The sequence below is a fragment of the Lagenorhynchus albirostris genome, chromosome 20 (assembly GCF_949774975.1).
Source record: "Lagenorhynchus albirostris chromosome 20, mLagAlb1.1, whole genome shotgun sequence".
In the NCBI taxonomy this organism is placed as follows: Eukaryota; Metazoa; Chordata; class Mammalia; order Artiodactyla; family Delphinidae; genus Lagenorhynchus; species Lagenorhynchus albirostris.
The window spans coordinates 42,027,183-42,047,708 of NC_083114.1; the positions used below are offsets into that span (position 1 = coordinate 42,027,183).

Consider the following 20,526-nt stretch of genomic DNA (forward strand, 5'->3'; position numbering starts at 1 on the left):
ACTGCAACCTGCTCTCCCCTCTTGCCCTAATCAGACTCTCCCTTAATCATTCAAGACCCCGCAGAGCGCCAAATCCACCTGTGGGTCCCCTGAGCCCTTCCTGGAACCGGCCTTGGCAGCAAATTAAAGACACCCAGCCACCGTTTATCTCTGCCTCGTGACTCTCGCTAGTGGGTTCCATCCCCCCACCCCAGGGGCGGGGATCCTGTCGGCGCCGCCTTCTGACCCATGGCCTGACCCTCCTCAAACGCACCCGGAGGCGACTCCGCAGCCCCCGTCGGCGCCCCGCCCCGGCAGTCCCAGCCCCGCCCCGCCGTAGGTTAAGAGGCCCCCAGAGCCAGGAGCTCTGGACAGACGGTCACTTGTTGGGGGGGCGAGCTGGTTTGGTTGTCATGGCGACGGCGCGGTTGGCCTGGGCCCTGCGGGCCGCCCCTGCGGGCGGGAGGCTGCGCGGCCCCCAAGGCACTGGGGGCGCCCGGAGGCTCAGCGGCAGCACGTGGCGGCGGGCGGCCAGGGGCACCAGCCCGGGACGCCGGCTCAGCACCGCCTGGGCGCCGGCCCAGCCCGCCCAAGAGGAGGCCGAGGGCGCCGTGTACGACATCCACGCGCCTGCAGCGGAGGAGCCGTCGTGGACACTGCCCCCCGCGTCCCCGGTGTCGCCCGACTCCCCCGGGCCCCCGGCCGGCCGCTCGCTGGTGCAGCGGGACATCCAGACCTTCCTGAACCAGTGTGGGGCCAGCCCCGGGGAGGCGCGCCACTGGCTCACGCAGTTCCAGACCTGCCACCACTCCGCGGACAGGCCCTTTGCCGTCATCGAGGTGAGAGAGTCCGGCGTCGGCCGGGTCACAGACAGGGGACGGGGGTTGTGTAGCGACGTTTCGCCAGGCATGGCAGGAATGCGGACTCTGCGCAGCGGAGCCAGGAAGGGGCTCGACGGAGCCCAGACGAGCGCCTGGGACTGCGCGAGGCTGTGCGCTCCTCGAAAAGTCTCGCGCCCAGCCCGGGTGAGGAGCCTCGGGTCCCCAGCCCGTCAAACGTGATGCACCAGAGAAGTCCTCCCAACCTGGGCGCATTTAGGGGTTCAGTTGGCAGTTAGGGAACCTGGATAGAAGCAGCCTGCGTCACCCCTCCCCCTATGGTGTCCTACAGTCCAAGGTCGCAGGGAGGAGCGGAGGGAGGAACACTAGTGTGAGATAAGAGGATGGCAAGACCCAACGGGGCAAAGGGCGAAGCAGGTGGGCGCAGGTGGCCAGAAATGGAGCCTGACAGCTCCTGGGCAGGGTGGGGGCCCCGAGAGGGCCCTGAGGACCCGGCTGTAGGAGCAAGCGGGTGCAGCAGGAGTCAGGGCCGGTGTCGTGCCCGTTGAACGCCCACTCCTCCGCAGGTGGACGAGGAGGTGCTCAAGTGCCCTAAGGCCGTATCCAGCCTGGCCTTCGCCCTGGCCTTCCTGCAGCGCATGGACATGAAGCCCCTGGTGGTCCTGGGGCTGCCTGCTGCCACGGCGCCCTCGGGCTGTCTTTCCTTCTGGGAGGCCAAGGCACAGCTTGCCCAGAGATGCAAGGTGCTGGTGGACGCCCTGCGGCATAATGCCGCCACTGCTGTGCCTTTTTTTGGCGGCGGGTCGGTGCTGGGCGCTGCTGAGCCAGCCCCTCATGCCAGGTTAGTGCTGACCCTGCGTGCCCCTGCGTCCTCAGATCACGCTACTCCACCCGCCCAGCCCCAGACCCGCGGGTCCTGGAGGCAACCTCCTTGAGCACCACGTCTGGCCCCCAGCTATGGCGGCATCGTCTCGGTGGAGACCGACCTACTACAGTGGTGCCTGGAGTCGAGCAGCATCCCCATCCTGTGCCCCATCGGGGAGACGGCCGCCCGCCGCTCCGTGCTCCTGGACTCACTGGAGGTGACCGCGTCGCTGGCCAAGGCGCTGCGGCCCACCAAAATCATCTTCCTCAATACCACGGGCGGTCTGCACGACAGCAGTAACAAGGTGTGTCTCCTCCTTTTGGACCCCACTCCCCGCAACTCTGCGCCAGGCTGAGACCCTCTCTTAGGTCCCCTGCACGCCTCCCAGACGGGCCCCAGAGTCACTCTCTCTCCAGCCGCATGAGTCGGAAATGGAGTGTCAGGGAAGGACTCAGCCTATGGTGCTCAGATCTGAGCCCCTCACCGGCCAAGGACTTCGGGAGGAAGTAAGGGAAAAGGGGTCAGTGAGGAGAGGTCCGTGGGGCGGGGGCACAGTCCTTGTCCGGCTGCAGGTCGGAGGCTCACCCCCTCGTCCTGGACACAGGTCCTGAGTAACGTGAACTTGCCCGCCGACCTGGACCTAGTGAACAACGCCGAGTGGGTGAGCACCAAAGAACGGCAGCAGATTCGGCTCATCGTAGACGTGCTCAGCCGCCTGCCTCACCACTCCTCGGCCGTCATCACCGACGCCAGCACGCTGCTCACCGAGCTCTTCAGCAACAAGGGTGAGGGCCGGGGCGGGGGGTGCGCCGGGGTTTGGGGAGCCAGGAGAAGCGGCTTCCTCTCCAGACAGTAAAGGCTTCCTGCTCTTGCCAAACCTGGGGGAGGTGAGCAAGGAGGTGGACGGCCCTGGGCTAGAACTTGGGTGGAACTAGACAGATGGGAGGGACTTGGGTGGGTGGGAGGAACCACAGACCCAGCGGAACCAAGTGGAATGGCCAGAGCTAGGAAACGTGGGCGGGGTTTGGACGGGTTGGCGGGACCAGGGGCGGGGGAGGGCAAGGGTAGGCGGGACTAGGAGAGGTAGGCGGGACTAGGAGAGGTAGGTGGGACTACAGGCGATAGGCGGAACTTGAGGGACAAACTGCCTGGGGAAAAAGCAAATCCCTGAATGAAAATCGCGCATAAATCTACGCAGATCTTAGGAAGCGTCTCACTATGGAGAGCTCCCAAAGAGAGTAATTGCCCCACCAGCCCCTGTCCTATCTGGAATCCCCACCAGGCTGCGCAAACGGAGGAGCGGAGGGGACGTGGATCTCGGGCCGAACTCACCCCTCCTCCTCCATCCCACCCCCAGGGTCCGGGACGCTGTTCAAGAACGCCGAGCGGATGCTGCGAGTGCGCAGCCTGGACAGCCTGGACCAGGGCCTCCTAGTGAACCTGGTCAACGTCAGCTTCGGCAAAAAGCTCCGGGACGACTACTTGGCCTCGCTGCGCCCGAGGTTGCACTCTGTCTACGTCTCTGAGGGGTGAGCCTGCGGGCCCCAGAGGGCAGGGACCAAGGGACAGAGCCGGGGAGCTTTGGACCAAGGAGAGGTCCCAGCCTGCCTCTCCCCCGCTGCGCCAGGTACAACGCGGCTGCCATTCTGACCACGGAGCCTGTACTTGGGGGTACCCCGTATCTAGACAAGTTTGTGGTGAGCTCCAGCCGCCAGGGCCAAGGCTCCGGCCAGATGCTGTGGGAGCGCCTGCGGCGGGACCTGCAGACGCTTTTCTGGCGCTCCCGGGTCACCAACCCCATCAATCCCTGGTAGGTCCCGCCCCTCCCGGCTCTGGGCTGGGCCCCGCCCCCACTCTCCTCTCCAGCTCTGGCCAGCTACGCCCCGGGGACCACCAGCCAGGAAGGCTGGGCCTCCCCTTCTTTCATTAGCCATTCTTCCCCAAGGGAAATGGCCCGCTCAGTGTGGCCCCACATTCCCCAGGGAGTGGACCACACACGGAGCCTGAGATTTCCCTAGAGGCAGAGCACACTTAACCCGGCTCTGCCCGGCTAGGGTAGATTCCTTGAAGACAGTCTCCACCGGGGAAGCAGCCTGCCTCTCCCAGGGTCTGCAGAAATCCAGCACCTCAGGGCTCTATTCCAGGCCGAGTTGCCAAGCTCTGACCCCAGGCCCACTGCATCTCCAGTGGAACACTCCCTCCTCTCTTTCCTTCTGCAGTTATCACCTCATCCCCCACTACTCTGCTCTGTGGGCACCAAGAAGTGAACAGGAACCCCTCCCCGGGCTGCACAGCCAAGGCAGTGTGCAGAGAGCAAAAGAGGGCCTCACTCTAACCCTCCTAGCTGTGTGACTCTGGCTAGTTAGCTAACTTCTCTGAGCCTTAGCTGCTTCTCTGTGAAAAAAGCATAACAACACCAGGCTATTGGCTAATGCTATAAGGATAAAGTCAGATTACACACCACAGGTCCTAGCAGAGTGTCCAGCATGTACAGGAATACCCCAGAGATATTGCCAGTTTGGTTCCAGACCTCCACAATAAAGTGAATATTGCAATAAAGTAAATCACATTAATTTTTTGGTTTCCGAGTATATATAAAAGTTATGTTTACACTATACTGTAGTCTATTAAGTGTGCAATAGCATTATGTCTAAAAAAAAGTGTATATACCTTAATTTTAAAATACTTTTATTGCTAAAAACTGCTAACCATCACTTGAGCCTTCAGTGAATAATCACCTATTTGCTGGTGAAGGGTTTGAAATATTGCAAGAATTACCAAATGCAACACAGAGACACGAAGTGAGCAAGTGCTGTTGGAAAAATTACCCTGATAGACTTGCTCCACACAGGGTTTCCACAAACCTTTAATTTGTAAAAAACGTAATACCTGCAAAGCACAATAAAGTGAAGCGCAATAAAACGAGGTATGCCTGTAGTAGGTCCTCAGTAAATGAACCAGTGAGCAGTGAGCACTGGCCTTGCCTAAAACCTGTCTCCCACCTCCACCAGGTACTTCAAACACAGCGATGGCAGCTTCTCCAACAAGCAGTGGATCTTCTTCTGGTTTGGCCTAGCCGACATCCGGGACTCTTACGAGCTGGTCAACCATGCCAAGGGGCTGCCAGACTCCTTCTGCAAGCCGGCTTCTGACCCAGGCAGCTGACCCTCTCTACCAGCCCTGCAGGCCCTGGGACAGCCAGGGTGGACCAAAAGCCATGCCTGCTGAAGGTGACCCGAGGCAGCCACAGGCCGGACCAGGCTTGTTGGCTGAGTGAGCTGCAGAGAAGGCAGCAGCCCCTACTCTACCCTGCCCAGAGGGGGGCACCCAAGTGAGGACAAGTGCAGGAAGGAGAAGGGCCTGCCCAAGACCCCCTACTTGCTCCAACGCCACAACCAGATGGCCTTGAATTTTCAGTCTAGGGATTTGGGGGGAGGAGGGCTTACCTACTCAAGGCTTAAGGATGGGCCAGTGTCTGTGGTCTCTGTGCTGTTTTGAGGCTCTCTTGCCCAAAATATCACCCACATCTGCCTGATATTCCACCATTCGTTTTAGTTCCTTCGGGTCTTGCAACTTTTCAGGAGACCTTGATTAAAATGCAAATACTTGTCTGAAAGTCAGCTCACACTTGAAAGGAAATTAGCAGTGACCCTCTGGAAACAAGATGTTGAGGGCTGGGGAACCTCTTCCTAGAGGGAAGAGAGGAGCTAAATGAGGCCGAGGCCCCCAGATGAATGCTGCCACCACCTCCCTCCCCCAGCTGTCAGCAGTCCCCAGAGAGACTCCCCTACCCCTTAGTTAGGAAACATCTTCCATGCCACAGACCAGACTGACAGCAGCCCCAGCTCCCTTTCCAGGCAGGGCTCAGGGCCAAGCCCAGACTTGGATGTTTTCCCCTGGGCCCCCCTGGAGGTTGTGTCTCCATCTTTGCAGGAAGAGAACATCTCAGACGGGTAGGAGTCCAAAGCCTGAGGTTTCATTTCACATTTCTGTCCCCCGCCGTGTGCCAGGAACCATACTGGCTGCTGGGGCTACTTTCTGTCAGGAGGTGTGCGGACGAGTAGGGAGAGGGTCACCATGGCACACACACGGGGCTGCTGTGACACAACCAACCCCCAAGAGAGGGCTGGTGTCCCGTACATATCTGGGCGTGGGCATCAGACAGACCTGACCTGGAACCCAGCTCTGTGGCCTGAGGCAAGCTGCTCACCTTCTCTGAGCCTCCGTTTCCTCACCTGTGAAATGAAAACCCCTCAGCCTCACAGTGACACTTAATATCAGTTCTCTCCCTCCAGCTGCCCTCACCAAAGGTTTCTTCGAAAAGAGCTGGCACCAAATGGGGAGGAAAAGCTAAGCCACGAGAGGGACTGAAGTGAAAGGTCAAAGCATATACCACAGGGAGCATTCGGAGACGCTCAAAAAGAGAGCCGAAGGACTGTGGGAACTCTCAGAACGGGGAAGATCATGGGCGGATCAAGGTGGGGCTTAACCAGATATGGTATTTCAAGAAACCCGAGATCAATCCCAGCCAATGGCTAAGTGCCCCGTGGGGAGAACAGAGAAGCAAAGCCAAATGTCTATATAAAATGTTTATTTTCGGAGGACTGTGTGGTCTGGTGTTTGGGCGGGCACTCACCCCCACCAGGCCAACCACGGAGCTGGAAACAGAAGGCCAGAGGCAGGAAGCTGGCTGCTGCCTGTCCCACCCCTGCAAACCCCAGAGTAAACTGGGGCCTGCTCTACCCTCAAGGTGGGTGACAGCTAGTGCTGTTTCTGCCCCTGGCACACCCTGAGAGCCCACATGACTTCCGTGGTGCCCGGCCCCTCTGCTCCTGGGCCTGAGCCACGTGTCAACGTGCACACTCACTCGCTCTCAGTCTCAGAAAAGCACTGCGGAGCCTAGCTGCGTCTGCCAGGTTCAAAAAGGGCTGTTTCACATTGGCTCACATCCGGTTCTCCTCTGTCTCCCACTCTCAGTACCCCACCCTAGCCCTGCCTTACTCCCTTCCCTGGGACAGGAGACCCAAGGGAGCAGCTGGCCTCAGCTCTCCTCGTAACAAACAGGAAAAAGAAACCTGTAAGGCAGAGTCATCAGGGCTCCCACCTCACCAAGGCCCAAGCCCAGGAACTGGGGAAGAGACCTGCTTCTTACCAACACACGCACACACATGCGTACGCACACACATGCACACAACTCAAGTGATCAAACAAACAGACCAAAAAGCATAAGTAAACATAACTGGGCCAGCAAGGAGGAAGGTAGGGTAGCCCTCACTGGCTCCCTGCACCCATCTCAGACTCCCGCTGTGCAACTCAGCCGTCGGTGGCCAGGATGACAGCGGCCCCAAAGATGCCCACGCTCTCTCCAAGGAGCTTCATCTGGTTCCAGAACTCAACACGCCGCGTGTTATGCCAGTAGGCAACGTTGCCATCAATGAGCAGCATAACCGGGGGCAGCAGAACAGCCAAGATCTGGGCAGCCAGGGTCACGTAGTAGCCTGACAGGAAAGCCAGGGCCAGGACGCCATACAGCACGAAGAAGAGCTGGATCATCAGCTCCCCGCCCGGGAGATGGTTCAGATACGCCAGCCGGTCCTCCTTGCTGTGCTGCAGTGAGTAGGCCTAGAGACACACCATCCTCTAAGGCTCTCCAACAGGCTGAGGAGCCTGTCTGGGTAACGCCACCCCTGGCATGCAAGCAGCCCCTACAAGGTGGGCTTCTGACTCCCCTCTCAGATTTGGGGCTTTCTAAAAGTAAAGCCTGTGTCTGTGTCTCCCCATCTGACTAGGGAGCTCCATGGGGTTAGGACCTCTGTCTCTCCGCACTCTGGGGTCTCAGAAGGGAGGAGGTTCCACGGTCAGACGAGGGCTCTCACCTCTGAATACAGAGCTCTGCACATGGGAGATGGTGCCCAGCAACTAAGATGAAGCCAAGTGACTTGGGGCCTGTTCACGTCCCCATCCACACTGGCCTCCCCGAGCACCAGGGAGGACATAACTGGCTACACTAGGCAGCCCCATCAGCTCTAAGCGGCAGAGTCCCATCTGGGACCTGAACTCTACCCAACCTCTCCTTTGTCCCCTCTCCCAGTCCTCTGGGGGCTGAAGCCATGAGAGGACCCGTCCCGCTTGCTCTTCTGGCTCTCAGGCTTGGGACTGAAGGGTCAACCCATCCTCTTCTCTCCCCAGTGGCAATAATGCCGGAAGAAGGGGCTCTCGGCCAGGTCTCAGGCACTTGAAGGGCCCCCGAGGCCCAGAATTTGGCAGGGGCCACTGCCGGGAGCCAGGCACGGGCTCACTTCTCACTCCCAGTCAGGCACCTCCAGCCCACAGTCCCCCAACCTACCACGCAGATGAGGTAGATGCCCAGGAAGACCTGGCCGGTGGACTGGAGGGAACGGCTGCGGGGTTTCCGACGGTACAGCTCCCCAGCACCGCTGGCCAGCACAAGAAAGCCACCGATGATGGCAACTGTGCGAGAGTACATACGGACCTAGGCCGAGGTGAGGGGACCCCAGTCAGGACCTGAAGCCACCACACTTCTCCTGGCTTCCCGGAGCGCAGAACTGCCCATCTCTATACATCCCATTCCACCTGATGCACCCTCTTACCATTTCCAAGTGTGGTGGGCAGGTAGAGCAGAGATAGGTAATTTTTTTTTACCAGAAGTAGAAACGGAGGCCCAGAGAGGTTAATAAAATTGTCCAAGGTCCTACAGAAAGTAAGTGGCAGAACCCAGATACCAAGCGTTGCCCCCCTCCCCACCCTCAGGTCTGCACACTCGAAGCCCAATGTTCTTTTTGCTATATAGTATACGCTGTTCCATAACTAACCGTTGATCTCACTGTCCTATAGCTATTCACACATCTGCCTCCCCTGTTGGACTGACAGTTCACTCCTTGCGGGTAATGCCTCGGTCCAGGCTTATCTCCAAGCCTGTAGTGCCTGGCACAGGTCCTGGCATCTACAGGCTTAAATGCTGCCCTAGGATTAGATAAATTTCATAAAATCGGTTGGGTGGACCAGGTACTCTCTAAGGTCCCTTTTGCCCTATGAGTCTGAGATAACTAATGGTTTAAAGGGTTCTGGGAACCAGGTGACCTGGGTTCTGGTCACACCTGTAATGCTAACTGTGGTGTAACTTTGGGAAAGACTGTTTTGCATCTCTGGACCTCAGTTTCCACACTCTGAAGGGGAGGTTTGCGTGGTGTCTAAGGTCCTTCCATTCTCGCCGTCTGTAATAACCTCTACACGCCTGGGGGTTCAGCCTTTCCAGGCTTCGCACTGTGCTCCTGGATAGCACCAGGCATCGCCCAACTGTCCCGGGCATTGGCTCCACCCCAGCGAAGTCCCACTTAGGGCCGAGGCGCTCACCTTCAGCCAGTCCCCGTAGTGGACGTAGCCCCCGATGTAGGCGGCGTAGGTACTAATGGCCAGCTGGAGTGCGGCCCCCAGAGCGAACCAGCGCCGCTTCACTCCAAAGGACATGAAGCTAGCGCACAGCACGGCCGCCCCCATGTCGAAGTACAGGTAGGGCACTGGGATGTCGGGCTTCCTGCGAGCCGGGAGGGGGGAAGGAACGAGGACAGCATGAAGCACAGAAGGAAGCGGGGAAAAGAGCCTCGAGACCCCTTAGGTTCCCGCAAGCTCCACTGCTTCCCCAAACCAGCGGCCCCTCTCATGGCTAGGACCCCCACACTACGCTCCATGCCCACCTTGCTCCGGACCAGAGTCCCCAACAAGTCCAAGGTCCCAATTCCTCCCAGTCCAAGGGTCCCAACTTCCGGGCCGCAACTTCTTCCCCACCTCACCGCACCCTCGTTGCTGGGACAGGCCGGACCGCCCCCACCGCGTTCGGCGGCCGCGCGGGCCTGCTCACCGGCGCGCCTCGGCCCTCTCAGCGTACAGCATGAGCTGGCTGAAGCAGCCCCAGAACGGGCAGCGTGTGAGCAACACCGAACCCAACTGCATGATCAGCTGCAGCATCCACCGTCGCGAACCTATCTTCGACGCCATCTTGAGGAAGGGCAGTCCGCCGCGGCCTCACCCCGCGGCCAAGGAGGCCGGCGCGAGGACGCGACGCACAACTTCCGGCCCCCGCGGGGTTTTTCCCCCCACTTCCGTCAGGAAACAAAGCTCTCGCTCTCTAGTTCTGGACCGAAGGAAGTGTTCTAGCTGCAGGGTTGTCTTTCCTTCTGCCCATGGAGGCTCAAGGGTCCCTTCTTGTAGCTGCAAAGTTGAAAACTAGAGTAGAGGAAGGAACAGTAAGCGAACTAGCCTTTGAATGCAGCTAAACTTAGGCTCCAACCCCTAATGCAACCCTGTGACTTTGGGCATATCGCTACACTTTCCAAGATTCATCTGGGAAAAGGAGATGACACCTATCTCACAGGGTTGTTGTGAGGTTTAAATGTGACAGAGTTGGTTCGAGCACATAGTAGGGGTTCAATAAATGGTGTACACACCCCAGAGGAAATCCCTCTGCTTCTGTTAAAGCTGCAAGTAAAAGGTTTTCCCCATAATTCAGAAAGACACATGCACCCCAATGTTCATTGCAGCACTGCTTACAGTAGCCAGGACATGGAAGCAACCTAGCCAGGACATGTCCATCAACAGAGGAATGGATAAAGAAGATGTGGTACATATATACAATGGAATATTACTCAGCCATAAAAAGGAACAAAATTGGGTCATTTGTAGAGACATGGATGGACCGAGAAACTGTTAAGAGTCTTTACAGAATGAAGTAAGTCAGAAAAACAAATATCATATATTAACGCATATATGTGGAATCTGAAAAAATTGGTATAGATGATCTTATTTACAAAGCAGAAATAGAGACACAGATGTACAGAACAAACATATGGATACCAAGGCGGAAAGGAGGGGGTATGATGAATTGGAAAACTGACATTGACATACATACACTATTGATACTACGTATAAAACAGGTAACTAATGAGAACCTACTGTATAGCACAGGGAACTCTACTCAATGCTCTGTGGTGACCTAAATGAGAAGGAAAACCAAAAAAGGGGGATATATGTATACATATAGCTGATTCACTTTGCTGTACAGTAGAAACTAACACAATATTGTAAAGCAACTATACTCCAATAAAAGTTAAAAAAAAAAAAAGAGGTTTTCCTAAGAGCCACTTGTAGAGAAGTGTGATCTTGGTCTGGCTTCCTTCTGTCCCCTGAGAGAAGAGAGATCTGATGTGGACATATGGGACAACTCAGGCAGTCCATTTCTCCAGCTCCGACGCTCCCACTCTAGCCCAAACTACCACCTTTTGTCAGTTTAGCTGCACCAGGTTTCCAGCTGGTCTTCCCCACTTCTCCTTTGGTGCTGTTTGTTCTTAGTTCCTCTATTTTATGTTCTCATAACCAAAAGGCACCCTTCCTTTGAATCAGCACAGTGGCAATTATATATTTGTGATTTTTTTGTTGTCATTGATGACAAGATTAACACTAGACTGTGAGCTCCATGAGGGCAAGGACAGTGTCTGGTTTCTGTTTACAATTATATCCTCCGGGCCTAGTAGACAGGATGCATTCAGGAAACGTGTGCCGAACAGATAAATAAATGAAAAGGTGTTACCGCTATTTCTTGCCTGAGGAATCATTTGCTGAATAAGTAAATGAGCAAAAGTTCTGGACATTCTGGGATTGCCACCACAAAGCCACCCCCACCTATCTTCCTGCACACCCCACCACCACCCTGCAACATACAAATTCATCTTCTGATATTCAAGTTAAGACTCTACAAGCACTTCCACAAGGCCATTTAATTCAGGAGGTCTGTTTTCATTTCCCTGGGAAAGGGGCCTCCTGCCCAAGAAACATTTCTGACAATATGAATTTAAAATTCCCAATCAGCCAGTGAAAGCTTGGGACAACAAAACATCTTTTCACATCTAATTTCTTACAAAGTCACTAGGATAAAGCCCGGGTATGTGAGAAAGGGATGTATCCAGGCAGAAAACTAGGGAATGAGATTTTGTGATTGCGGGGTGGGAAGACGCCAGTCAAGGGGAATGAGAAAAAAGACTGGGTTAAAGGTCATTTTGCCTTCCCCTCCCACCCCCCCCACCCCCCACCACATGAGGCAAGTTTTCTTCACCAAAATGCAGGCACATACTACAGAATCAACTTTCCAACTGATTTTCTTTTTCCAATCTCCTCACCCAACCCCGATTCAAACGGGACAAGACGCACAGCCATCGGGAAGGAGCTAAGGTGTTGAGAACTGGGATAGTGTACATCCACGAAATAGTTCTAGGAGCCTGCCTGGGTTGTGCTCACGGGAACAGTACCCTTACCCCACCTCCATCATAACTTTAGCAACCAGTTTCTGATCAAGTCCCCAACAGCAGAGGCCAGGGACATGTGTGAGGAAGGGGAAGGAGATGAGGATTAATGCTTTCCTTGTACCCATCCCACCCCAGTTCCCTCTGGTCTTCGGTTTCTACCTTTTAGTGTCCTCTTCCCCAAAGAAGTGTTGAGGACTAGGGGCCAGATCCCTCTTTCTCTAGGGCTGGAAAAGACGGCATTGTGCTAGATCGGGGGAAATATGTGAGGAGGGTGGTTGGCCCTCGGCCCTGAGAGATGAACACAGCCATTTCTCTCTCCCCTCCCACCATTCCTCCCACCCTGCCTGGGCAGACAACTGAGCCCCGAAGACTTCTAAGGACCATCCCTTTTCCTCTCTCACAGCTTCATCTTCTCCCCCTCCTCCAGCTGCCTCTCTAGAGGGCTCCCCTGCTCTCCAGTTCTCCTGGGGCCCCACCTGCACTTGCACTCAACCATGACCACAGCCACATTGACTAGAATGGTGCCCGATACCTAGCCAAGGCAGAGCTGGGGCTCCACACTGCTTAGCACCGCCCCGCCAGCCGCCCAGGGCCACCACAAGTCATGCTACCCAGGTCAGCCACACACAAGCGCCACAGGTGGTCCAGCTTCCCAAAGGCCCACCGCAGGTCAGTCGCAGACCCAGGGGTTGCTGGTCAGCAGCAGCAGCATGCCTGCTGTCCGGATGCCCGCCACATCTTGAACTTGACATGCTGCAGCAGGCTGCCTACAATAGAGAGCAGGCCCAGCGCCTGCAGGGCTGCAAAGGCCTCAGCCTCCTGCTTGCTGACGTCGGTCCCAGCCAGAGAGCACCTCCAGGCTGGCGCCCCAGACTCGCTGTGCCGGTTCCCAGCCAGCCCTGCCCGCACAGGTGGAAGAGGCCCCTGGCTCCAGCAGTGCCCAGCTCAGCCCGGCTGTGTGGCTCAGGTCCAGCTGCCCGAAGTTTCCCAGGCCCCACAGGCTGCAGGGCTCCAGGGTAGCAAGCAGGTTGTGAGAGGTCTAGACAGAGCAGAGAGCACAGGGTGATGGAAAAGTCTGGGCACAGGTGAGCCAGCTGGTGTGGCTGAGAGCCAGATGCTCCAGGAAACCCAGGCCCCTCAGCCAGGGCTCCACCAGCCAGATCCCACGGGACACTGTGAGAAAGCAGCGGCACCACAGTCCCCACAGGCCCTGGAAGGAGCCACCTGCCAGGTGGCTGAGACTACTGCGGCTCAGCTCTGAGAGCTAAACGGTCAGGGAGCCTGGAGGGGGCTGAGCAAGTGGAGGCGCCCACAGTCCACACAGTGCCCAAGGCTGGGCAGTTACATGGTGCTGGCCACACTGCCGCCAGACTCCCAGCAGGGCCAATGCCACCATTGTGGCCATGGTCACCCTAAGGAAGGAGTGGCCACACCTGCCCCATCCTTGCCCCGTGAGGGGCTGGAGTGAGGGTGGCACCGGGCCGTCATGGATGCTGACAGCCCAGGCCACCCTCCTCCACCCAGGAGCCTGGGGAAGCACGGTGATGCTAGGAAAGAAAAATACACGCAAACACCATTCAGAGGTCGCACCATGTTGCCAGGTCCCCCAACATGATCTCAAGGTCACCTTCCCTCCATCTCCCAAGATTTTACCTGCTACCTAGGCTTCTGGCAAAAGCCATTTCAGCCTGAGACCCCAGCAACCAGATCCCCCAGCCCCAGACACCCGCCCCCATTCCACTATTCCTACTAGGATGACAGGCAATCGAGGAAGGCGGCCTTTTTAATCCTTTCGACCTTTTTTACTCACACTCCTCACCCCACCTCACTTATTTCCCACACGATCGCAGGAGAAACGCTGTCTTCTCCCACAAGAAGAGCTTCAGCTAGATCCTGGCCTGATTTGGCCACTGAGGTCAGGGACTCAGGCGGAAGCCCTGGGCACTCACATATATTCCTGGCACTACTTGCTGAGTGCAATCCCAGCCCAGGAATGGCAGAGGAAGCTCAGCTCTAGTTACCTGCCTTGCTGGCCTCCTGCCAGAGCCCCACCCCCCAAAGCAGGAGCAATCAGCTCTCAGGAAGCCATAATCCTGAGGGTGGGGATGGAGGACAGGTTGAGGAAATCTCCAAGGCCTTTTGGCCTTATATCCAGGGGAGCAGGACCCTGCCCTGCTTTTCTAAGAGCAGGTGTTCCCCCCTCCACCTCTTTCTCCCTTCTGGAAACCCAGGCCCTCCTCTACTTCTTGTCAGGATGGCAGCTGGAGGCCCCTTGGAGCCCTCCCTCAAGTGAGGAAGCAGCCAGGTGTCTCTTCTTTCATTCTTACTTCCTGCCTAAGACATCTGGACGCAAAGGAAGGGAATGCTCGCTCTTGTTCTCACTAGGCCAAAGGTCAAAGTACTCCACTCTGGCCTTCCAGGAGTACCCAGCATCTCCTTCTGAAACAGAGGGGTCTGGGGCCAGGGTACCCCGTGCTTCTGCCTTGCCCTGGGAGGCTAAACAAGTTACTTTCTCTCTAGGTTCCTGAGTGTGCTCACGAGCCCCACCCAGCAAACTCTTAAAGAGAATAATAATAATGGCCGTATGGAAGAGATGGTTACCAAGGGCCAGGCATCTCATTAAAGGCTTCATTTAATTCTCAACTAAGACACTCATTTCACAGATGCGGGAACTGATGCTTGGCAGGGCAAGGTAAGTTGCCAAGTCATACTGCTAACTAGTGGCAGAGGTGAAATCTGACATGACTCAGGCTTCTTTGAATCCAGGCAAGCGCCTAACCACTAAGCTACAAGGCCCCAAAGAGTGGACCACTGTTTCCCATGCCAGCCAAACATCCCCCTAAGAAGTCAAGGTCCCAGGTGAATAATACAGATGATGCCCAGAATGGTAAGAGCAGCTGAGCCACCACCAACGTGGGAAATTAGTCTCGGCTTGTGGTTGATCAGACTTGAGCCCCTTTGAATTAATTCAAGTGTGATCTCGTTCAAGCAAATTATACCGGAAAAACTTGAGGAATCAGTCAATAATCTTTGAGAAAACATTACACACAGAGGGTTGCCAGAGACTAGAACTCAGCACAAGTTCCAGTTTTCAAAAGTCGATAAATGTAACAACAGTTAACAAAATTTAAAAAGAGCTCATGAAACAGGTAGTCTCATCAGTTACCGAAAGCATGATGGCCACTAGGTGCCCATGTGAGTCTACCCAAACAAGTTTATTTCCCTTTTTGGTAAGAGTTGTCATGTGGCTATCACAGACAAACATCTGGATCTTATTAAAGTCTCTCATGATATCCCTTTAGACAATATGAAAAGACAGTTTATAAAAACTGGAACACAACATTGGGATGGATAACTAGTATATTAGATTATAGCACCAAAATTTTTTAAAAGCTCTTAAGAGGCTGGAATAGTTGGCTAAAAATAAGCCATTTCACTGGAGAAGACAAGACAGCTCCCAGTCATATCTGCCTGTTTAGCTACTTCAGTGACCCTCACTCAAGGACATAAAGAGCAAGGACTAGAGTGCAGGAGACCGGAGCTCTAGCCTCAGTTCTAGAGCTGCTGCGTGGAGGACCAAACAGCGAGGTACAGCTATCACACGTTGCTTTTCAAAGTAATGAGCTCCCCATCAATGGAAGTGTTCGAGTAGGGGCAGCCTGTCAAGGATGCTATAAGAGTGGATATTTAAACTGGGAGGCAGTTTAAATATCCATACAAGCTCCAAAATCGTTGGCATTTCTCAGTGCTAGGATACCTGTGCTGAGCTTCGGACACCACACCTGGGCCACCCCTGGAACTAGAAGCATCCTGTCTAGAAGCACACTGTTCACACACTGCCTTCTGGAGTTACATGGCTGCATATCCTTCCATTAGCCAGTGCATGTGAATGACGGCACGACACTTTCATAAAGGTTAATCTGAGCAAGAACTGAACTGTATTTGACAGGAGCATGCATTGTAGGGGTCAAGGGACCACGGCTATAATCACTCCCCCTTGCAAACATCCTCAGCTGAATTCCCTTCTCCCACCACAGTACAGACCTGATAAACCTCCCATCCTGCTTATACCTAACCATCCACTCTCTGTCTACACCAAGTCACTCAATATGACTCACACAGTGGCCACGCGGTTACACCCTAATGCTTGAGCAAGCACCTCTGAAGAGCACTCAGCAATCTTAAGGTAGTTCCCTCACGTGTTTACTGAGCCACTGGCCACATACTCCTTCACCCCCAGCTCCCTGCCAAATCTACAAACTCACCTGCAACGGTACTATCTTCTCCTTCCTTCCTCTTTATTATGGAGGAAGAGCCCCCTTCAATCAGAGGCCAAAACCCCTACTGTGGCCATGGATCCTCATCCGCTTCTCGGCATTCAGGACGAGGTCACAACTCCTAAAAGTCTAGCTCCAGCCCACTCCTCTCCTCTGAACTCCAAGCTCGTTATCCAGCTGCCCATTTGCCATCTGCTCTCCAGCTTTTCATGGGTGAGACAAAATAACAGAACTCCACTTTCCCACAAACCTCTTCCCCTCCCACTGTTGGCCATCCACTCAGATGTCATTCTTAGTTCCTCTTTCTCTGACCACCTTGCCCTCACATCCAATCTATTAGCCAGTCCAATCAGTCCTGCAATGTTTCTGCCACCACCATCTCTTCTCTGAACCACTGCAACAGGCTCTTAATGCCAACAGTCTTTCTGCTTCCACTGCTGCCATCTAACATCAGCCTACATCCCCTGACAGCTTAAAACCCTCTAACACCTTCCCACTGTGTCTGAGAGCAGAGATTCCAGTCCCTGCTACAATGGCTACAAGGCCCTGCGTGATCTGGCTGCTGCCAAGTTCTTTCTCCATCTTGCTCACCAGGCTTCAGCCTCCTACATTCTAGCAGTTCCTAAACATCCCTAAGCTCCTGTCAACCTCAACTTTACCTCCTGCTGGTCCCTCTAACCAAGCACCCTTTGCTGGCGCCTTGTTCTTCAGATTTCAGCTTCAATTACATCTCAGGAGCCATCCCAGAATACTCTCTTTAGAGCAGTACACGTACCTCCCTACAGTAAGCATAAGCAACTACTTTAAGACTAACTGCTGCAGTCAGCATCAGGATTAGCTGGGGGAAAGGGAAGAGAGGTTGGTTGAGAAGTCACTAGAGAACTGCCTTACCTTGCCAGTTCAGGAACTTAGTTTTTTAGTCTTTTCAACAAAACTGGAAATTTGGGAGGCCACAATCTGACCTACCTTGGTCCTAGCTGCCAAAGTCTGCTCTGGAGAAACCTGGGGGAGGGCCCCGGTGCTGTTCAAGCTGGAACCCGGTAAACCCTCCTCCCCAGCTCCTCCCATGTTCTTTACTGGTCCCTCATCCTTTTTCCAAATTTGACTTCAAGCTTTCCTCAAAACTCAGTCAGCCTGGACCACTTTTCACCTTGGCTCAGGCAACTCATCCGGTTATTAAACTGATGACTTTCAAAACTCTACCTTCAGTCTTACCTTGATGGCTGGATGCTAGGGAATAATACATTATCCTCGCCTTAGGGCCTCAAAATTCCTCATCAGACCATTTAAGATAAACCCAAATAACTATAATGCAGGTTATACATGCCACACGGTATGAGTGATATAAACAAATTGTGGGAACCCCTTTCCATTTTCACTGTCAAAGATGGCTTCACAGGTGGCATTGAAGCAAGATATTGCAGGAAAAGACAGAGAAGATAAAATAAAATAGAACAGATTATTGAGCTTGGAAGTAATCTTAGAGATCACCTAGCCCCCATACCTTTTACATGTATCAGTTCTAAGGTGCCAACTGATTAAAGAGTGCACTCTGTGGGCTGGGGATGAGGGAACTGGTGGGCAAGTTTCTTTTGACATGGTGAAGCACGCTGCATTTTCAGAAATGCAAGGGTCAGGGAGAAGGGTGTTAACATCTAGAGGATATGAAAGATGTCAATAATGTTTTGGGGGGTGGTAGATGGAACATATTTGCCTTGCTTTCTCATTTTCCCGTAACAAGCCATGTAAGGTTTTTATAATAAAGAAGAACAAACCCATTCTGAAACTTCATTGCCCAGCAGCAGTCTATCACCAGTGGATGGCAGCCCAACAGCAGCCCTTTTTCACCTGTAAAGTACCTCACGCCGTTACGTTAAACGCCTGAAGTCTAGGCAGTACATGACGATTTCACGTTTCTTACAGGGGAACGTTCTGGCACCGGCGGCCTCCAGCAGGGATGGGAAAGCAAATCTGCCGCGTAAACAATGACTATCCTCCAACCCAGATGACCAATCCCAGTTCCCAAACTCTTGTCCCCAGCCTGTCCCCACAACACATCCCGTACAATGCAGCTTCTAAGCTTCTAGTATTACACATTCTCAGTATCCTCCACATCAGCAGGACAGTAGACTCTATTTCTGTGCATGACTGAAAGCCCTCTACATCTTCCTTTACCAGTATGTCTTATGGGAAAACAGATTTTTGACACACACACTCTTACCTTCAAAAATGTCAAGGAGGGCTTCCCTGGTGGCACAGTGGTTGGGAATCTGCCTGCCAATGCAGGGGACGCGGGTTCGAGCCCTGGTCCAGGAGGATCCCACATGCCGCAGAGCAACTAAGCCCGTGCACCACAGCTGCTAAGCCTGCGCTCTGGAGCCCGCGAGCCACAACTACTGAAGCCCGCACGCCTAGAGCCCGTGCTCTGCCACGGGAGGCCACCGCAATGAGAAGCCCGTACACCGCAATGAGGAGTGGCCCCCGCTCGCCGCAGCTGGAGAGGGCCCACGCCCAGCAACAAGGACCCAATTCAGCCAAAAATAAATAAAATTATTTTTTAAAAAATGTCAAGGAGCCTTTACCATGAATCAGTGGTTCCTAGGCTGCAGCCCCTTAACTAATATTGAAGTGCTTGAGCAACATTCAATACACGAAACATAAATCAGCAATGAGCTGTTCAGACTTACAACAGCACAGATTCAGTATCAACTCACCGTGGTAAGGCTGTTTTACCATACTGACCAGACGCTCTAATTAGCAGTAAACCCAAAGGCATGTATGTGGTAGTGCGGTGGTGACCGGGTGCTGGGGTGTAAAGGTATGTGTGTTTCAGGAGAAAGGAGAATGCCTAACTAAGGAAAAACTAAGGAAACACTGCAAAACCCCCTGTACGTGTTCCACCATAGATGCAAGCCCTCTGCACCACATTCAATAGTTCAATGTTCTTTCCATCCAGGGCACAACTCCTGCCCCTCTCACCAAGCTCCTCTGTGTTCCACCCCAAACCTGGCTAACAAAGTGAACAATACACATACCATCAGTTCGTAAAGTCACAGGGAAGCACTAGGAGCCCACAAGTGCATAAAGCCTGGGGTTTGTCCCAGCGCTGCCACTGTGGGCAGCGGCAGTTTCTAAACAAGTCACTTAGCCCTGGTGGAACCCACTCACCTTCTGTAAAATGAGTGGTTTTCAAATTATAATCAAAGAAACTTCTCAGAGACTTCAGGGAAGAGGTAGGGATGAAATCTGTAAGAGACTGAGAGGGCAGGGCTCCGAGGCCCCCTATCTCTGCCCAAATGTTTTACATATTAGCCTCACTTAAAATGGCATCTAAACAAAGACTTCTAAAACAAAGCTGGAGCTTCTGAAAACCAGGTAATTCAATCTCATCTCCAGATTTAACAACCCCAGGACCAAGCTAACATGTATACTAACATTTACAGAGTACCTTCTAAGTATTAAGCATTTTAAATATCTTATTTAACCCTTCACATCAGTTCTAGGAGACGAGCAGTAGTTTCATGTTTACAGGTGAGGAAACTAAAGCTTGGACAAATAAAATGACTTATCCACAGTCACAAAGGGAGGAAATGGCAGTGTGAGAATTTGAAGCTAACTATTTATGTCTCCAAAGCCTTTGTTCTTCCTTCCACACTGCATGTCTTTCCCACCATACTAACTCCACCTCTTGAATTGCTCAAAGTTCCCCCACATCATTTCATGAAATAAAACCAAAGAGTCAAAAGTGCTTCCTACCAGAAACAGTTGGTACCCACTGTCTCCCATTCACAGACCTAGAGACCAATGGGGAGAAAGTGATGATGTGGGACACGTGACACAGAGCTTCCTTCCAGGATTGCCATTTCCCATTAACCACGTTCACTTCTTTAATCACATCTCTCAGGTTTTCTAGACCTCACAAGGGCGCCTCTCTTCTCCCTCTTTTATCTTCTCCAGAAGTCTACATTTCCATGCGGACTAAATCAAAGGCTTGGTACTTTAAATCAAGTTTTGGCCAACGGCAGGTGATATGAAAGTATACTTCTTAGTCTTCTCTCATTTTTCCTCCAACCAGTCCTATAACAAATGGTCTCATGTATGTACCCACCCCCTTTATTTCCTCTACTCCACTTACATGCAGCTCCCAACCCTGGATCCCCTTCTTAACTTATATACCTGGCACTGTTTTCTAGATGAGTTCTCAGTGGTAGAAGGAGAGAGGGTAAAGAGTAGGAAGCCAGAGAGTTTAA

The 20,526-nt window shown here is 53.7% G+C and overlaps 2 protein-coding genes across 3 annotated transcripts; one reads left to right on the plus strand and one right to left on the minus strand.

Annotated features, from left to right (window-relative positions):
* The first annotated feature begins 392 nt into the window (after positions 1 to 392).
* Positions 393 to 5,119, plus strand: NAGS (N-acetylglutamate synthase). The gene is made up of 7 exons (XM_060136080.1): positions 393 to 818; positions 1,385 to 1,659; positions 1,774 to 1,987; positions 2,288 to 2,468; positions 3,041 to 3,212; positions 3,311 to 3,493; positions 4,695 to 5,119. Exons 1-7 carry the CDS (start codon positions 393 to 395, stop codon positions 4,846 to 4,848), a joined length of 1,605 nt encoding a protein of 534 aa, XP_059992063.1. The 3' UTR covers positions 4,849 to 5,119.
* A 1,138-nt stretch (positions 5,120 to 6,257) lies between these two features.
* On the minus strand, positions 6,258 to 20,481 carry TMEM101 (transmembrane protein 101). Of its 2 annotated transcripts, XM_060136112.1 has the most exons (5): positions 19,445 to 20,481; positions 9,563 to 9,927; positions 9,058 to 9,238; positions 8,030 to 8,176; positions 6,258 to 7,305 (listed from the first exon to the last, which is right to left on the minus strand). In XM_060136112.1, exons 2-5 carry the CDS (start codon positions 9,697 to 9,699, stop codon positions 6,997 to 6,999), a joined length of 774 nt encoding a protein of 257 aa, XP_059992095.1. In that variant the 5' UTR covers positions 9,700 to 9,927; positions 19,445 to 20,481; the 3' UTR covers positions 6,258 to 6,996. The 2 variants fall into 2 exon arrangements, with proteins under 2 accessions (XP_059992095.1, XP_059992096.1); XM_060136113.1 differs by lacking the exon at positions 19,445 to 20,481 and having other exon boundaries at positions 9,563 to 10,145.
* Positions 20,482 to 20,526: the final 45 nt, after the last annotated feature.